Source organism: Dromiciops gliroides, chromosome 3 (assembly GCF_019393635.1).
Source record: "Dromiciops gliroides isolate mDroGli1 chromosome 3, mDroGli1.pri, whole genome shotgun sequence".
In the NCBI taxonomy this organism is placed as follows: Eukaryota; Metazoa; Chordata; class Mammalia; order Microbiotheria; family Microbiotheriidae; genus Dromiciops; species Dromiciops gliroides.
This window is the reverse complement of record NC_057863.1, coordinates 404158841-404163754: the sequence shown is the minus strand read 5'-3', so window position 1 is coordinate 404163754 and position 4914 is coordinate 404158841. Positions and strand designations below refer to the sequence as shown.

Below are 4914 nucleotides of genomic sequence, written 5' to 3'. Positions count from 1 at the left end.
GTCTCTCCCCTGCCCAGGGCTCAGCCCACTCCCCAGACTGTGAGCTTAGTTCCATTCAGCACTGGTGCTTCAGCTGGTTCAGAGGCTCTGGGGGTCTCCTTCTCTGGTGAGGCCTTCCTGAGACTGGATCTGTGTCAGGGTGACTGTGGGGTTGGGCCCGACTCCTGTATCAGCACAGCAGCTCCCTCCTTCTGATCTTACAAGCAGTTCTTGGTTAGAAGATGATGTCAGCACATTCTTCTCTGAGTTTTGCTGCTCTGAGCATTTTCCTATGACCTTATTTGGATGTTTTTTGGAGCGATCGTGTCATGAGTTCAGGAGCTCACTCGGTGTCCACTAACTTATAATATATATTTTAATAAATCTTTAAAAGCCGAAACTCTTTTTCTTTTTTTTAGTGAGGCAATTGGGGTTAAGTGACTTGCCCAGGGTCACACAGCTAGTAAGTGTTAAGTGTCTGAGGCCGGATTTGAACTCAGGTACTCCTGAATCCAAGACCAGTGCTCTATCCACTGTGCCACCTAGCTGCCCCTAAAAGCCTAAACTCTTATTGAATTTATCAGTGATTTTAGCCAGCTTCCCCCCAAGACTGGGGGAGACAGATTAGAACCCAAAATTTATATTTTAAACAACACAAGATCAATTTGCTGATGCTTTTTATCAATTTAAGGAAAAAACTATTTATAACAATGTTTTAAATGGTTTTAATAAAAATAAGTATTGGGAGGGGCCAACATGGTGGAATTGGTGGAGGCCGAAGAGCCTGAACTGCAGCATTTGGTGGCGGCAGAACAGCAGAAGGCGCAGTTCACTACACAGGTACACCACTTCGTGGATTTGTACTTGGATAAATGCGTTGAAAAACCAGGAAGTCATCTAGATGCTCAAACTAAAAATTGCCTTGCCAGTTGCATTGACCAATTCATTGATACTACTCTTACCATCACAAGCCGGTTTGCTCAGATTGTGCAGAAAAGGAGCCAGTAGGCTAACCCTTATCCCTAACCCAAGTGGGGCAAATGAATGGAAGAACAAAAAGATCTGTAACTGGACAGTTGATATACCATGTCTTTTGAAAGGGTGAAGAATATATAACCAGAATAACTTTGGGCTGTGGCCAAACATAGTGTTTAAAAAATAACAAGAGATGTTCAAAGAGTGAAATTTATTTATTTGGAATTTAGAATTTTAGAATTCCAGATTGTATTATATCATTTGATAAATGACTCCCCCCCCCCCAAAAAAAGTAAGTATTGACCTTTATCAAAAGCTTTTCCTACATCTACTAATATAATTAAGCTTTTTGTTATTGATATAATCAATTATGCTAAAATTTAACTTGATCATAATGTAAAATCTTTGTAATATATTCTTGTAATCTTTTAGTTAGTATTTTACTTAGAATGTTTTGCATCCATATTCTCTAATGAATTTGGTCTTTAATTTTCTTTTTCTGTTTTACTCTTGCTGGTTTAGATATCAGTATCATAGTTGTTTCATAAAAGGAATTTGGTAGGATTCCTTCTTTACCTATTATTACAAATAATTTATTCAACAATAGAATTCATTGATCTTTAAATGTTTGGTAGAATTCCTTTGTAAATCCATTCAGTCTTGCTGCTTTTCTCTTAGAAAGCTCATCTGTGGCCTGTTCAATTTCTTTTTCTAAAATAAGTCTATGTAGATATTCTATTTCCTCTTCTGCTAATGTAGGCAGTTTATGTTTTTATAAACATTCTTCCATTTCACTTAAATTGTTAAATTTATTAGTATATAAATGGGTAAAATAACTTCTTATAATTGTTTTAATTTCATCTTCATTGGTAATGTAGTCACTCTTCATTTTTGATACTAGTAATTTTTTCTTCTCTCTTTTTAAAACTCAAATTAACCAATTGTTTATCTGATTTGTTCTTTTCATAAAACCAACTCCTAGTTTTATGAATTCAATGTTGTTTTTTACTCTCAGTTTTATTAAGCTCACCTTTAAATTTTAGGATTTTAAATTTAGTTTTTAATTAGGGATTTTTAGTTTGCTCTTTTTCTAGCTTTTTTTCATTGTATATCTAATTCATTGGTCTGCACTTTGTTTTATTGATGTAAGCATTTAGAGATTATAATTTTCTTCTAATCGCTGCATTTGCAGTATCCCATGGGTTTTGATATGTTGTCTTATTAGTGTCCTTCTCTTTAATGAAATTGTTTGTTGTTTCTATGATTTGTTCCTTAATCCATTCATTAAGATTAGGTTGTTTAAACTCTGAGGTACCACCTGACACCTATCAGATTGGCTAATATGACAAAAAAGGAAAATAATAAATGTTGGAGAAGCTGTGGAAAATTGGAATACTAATGCATTATTGGTGGAACTGTGAACTGATCCAACCATTCTGGAGAGCAGTTTGGAATTATGCCCAAAGGGTTTTAAAGCTTTGCATACCCTTTGACCCAGCAATACCACTATTAGGACTTTTTCCCAAAAAGACATAAAAAAAGGAAAAAGGACCCACATGTACAAAAATATTTATAGCTGCTCTTTTTGTGGTGGCAAGGAATTGGAAACTGAGGGGTTGCCCATCAATTGGGGAATAGCTGAACAAGTTGTGGTATATGAATGCAATGGAATACTTTTGTTCTGTAAGAAACGATGAACAGGCAGATTTCAGAGAAACCTGGAAGTACTTGCATGAACTGATGATGAGTAAGATGGGCAGAACCAGGAGAACATTGTACACAGTATCAACAACATCGTGTGTTAATCAACTGTGATAGACTTGATTCTTCTCAGCAATACAATGGTCCAAGATAGTTCCAAAGGACTCATGATGGAGAATGTTCTCCAAATCCAGAAAAAAAAAGAACTGTTGAATCTGGATGTAGATCGAACCATACTATTTCTATTGTTTTTGTTGTTGTTTTTTGAGTTTTTTCCTTTTTGCTCTGATTCTTCTCTCATTACATGACTAATGCAGAAATAAGTTTAATGTGATTGTACATATATAACCTATATCAGATTACTTGCTGTCTTGGGGAGGGTGGAGGGAGGGGAGGGATGGAGAAAAATTTGAAAATAGAAATATTATAAAAACAAATGTTGAAAATTTTTTTAAATAAAGTACAATATGACAAATATTTCATTAAACTTCTTAAAGCCTCAAAAAAAAGATTAGGTTGTTTAATCTCCAATTAATTTTTAATTTATGTTTCATTGGTCCCTTATTAAATATAATTTTATTACATTCATATCTAAAAATGATATTTTTAATATTTTTGCTTTTCTACTTTTAACTATAAAATGTTTTAGGTACTTATAGTCGATTTTTATAAAGGTACAAAGAAACACTGAGTAAAAGGTGTATTTCTTTCTATTTCCATTCAATTCTCTCCATATATCTATCATATCTAGATTATCCAAAATCCTATTTACTTCCTTAACTCCTTTCTTATTTATTTTTTGGTTTAATTTCTCTAATTCTGAGAGGGGAAGATTAAATTCCCCTTCTATTATAGTACTACTATCTCCACCTGTAATTCATTTAACTTTTCTTTGAAAAATTTAAATGCTATAATGTTTGCTGCATATGGGTTCAGTATTGATATGGCTTCATTGTCTATTGTACCTTTTATCAAAATGCAGTTACCCCGTTTATCTCTTTTAATTAAATATATTTTATCTTTAACTTTGTCTGAGATCATAATTGTCACCCCTGCCTCTTTTTGTATCAGCTGAAGCAGAATAAATTCTACTCCAGCCCTTTATTTTAACTCTGTATGTATTTCTCATTCTTGAATGTGTTTCTTGTGAACAACATATTTTTGTATTCTAATTTTTAATCCATTCTGCTATCCATTTCCATTTTGTGGGTGAGTTCATCCCATTCACATTCAAAGTTATAATACTATTTGTGAATTTCCCTTCATCTTGTTTTACTCACTTTTCCTACTCAGCCTGTCTTTCTACCATATCCCTATTACTTTATCTTCTCTCCTTACCCTTTTATTACCTATTTTACCCACCCCTATAAAAGTCCCTCCCTTATCTTCTTCCCTCACCTGCCTAATCTTAAGATATGCACACCTTTAAAAGTCCTTCCTCTATGCTTCCCCCATGTTTTCTCACCTTGCTAGAAGTTCAGAAGACTTCTGAACCTCTTCAGATATATACTTTCTTTCCTCTTCAATGGAGATGAGAGTAATGTTCCAACATCACTGGCCCTACACTGTCACCTGTTTCTTCTGTATTAATTCTTCCTTTCATGTCCCATTTTTATGAAACAATTACTCCTTTTTTACCTCTTCCTACCCAATTTTGTTTTTTTTAGAATTACCCCATTATACACAACTCAACCACACCCTTCCTTTCAAACTACCATAGTATTTATAACAGTTTTAAGAATACAGATAACATTTTCATATATCATAAATAAACAGTTTAAACTTTATCAGTGCTTTATAATTAATCATTAATGATTTCCTTATACTTCTTCTGGATCTTTTATATTGAATTTTCTATTAAGTTCTAGTCTTCTGTTACAAAACCTGAAAGTCTTTTAGTTCCTCAAATATCCATATTTTTATTCATTCAAGATCACACTCAAGTTTGCTGGTAGGTTATTCTTGGATGCTACCCCATCTCCTTTGCTCTTTGAAACATAATGTTCCAAGGCCTATGGTCTTTTAGTGTAGAAGTTGCTAGGTCTTGTGAGATTCTGACTTTTCTTACAGTATTTAAATTTCTTTTTCTTGTTGCTTGCAATATTTTCTTTTTATCCTGGAAATCTTGAAACTTGATGATGACATCACTATAAGGTTTCCTCCTAGTATCTCTTTCAAATGATGAACAGTAGAATTTTTTCTATTTATGTTTTACCCTCTTGTTCTAGCACTTCAGGACATTTTTCTTTAATAATTATA

At 33.5% G+C, this 4914-nt stretch overlaps 1 protein-coding gene across 1 annotated transcript; it reads left to right on the top strand.

Annotated features, from left to right (window-relative positions):
• Nucleotides 1-735: 735 nt before the first annotated feature.
• LOC122745680 (mitochondrial import inner membrane translocase subunit Tim8 B-like) lies at nucleotides 736-987 on the top strand. The gene has a single exon (XM_043991088.1). It carries the CDS (start codon nucleotides 736-738, stop codon nucleotides 985-987), a length of 252 nt encoding a protein of 83 aa, XP_043847023.1.
• The last annotated feature ends 3927 nt before the right edge of the window (nucleotides 988-4914 follow it).

Coding starts and splice junctions, on each gene's coding strand:
- LOC122745680 (XM_043991088.1), top strand. CDS start 736: ATGGTGGAATTGGTGGAGGCCGAAGAGCCTGAACTGCAGCATTTGGTG.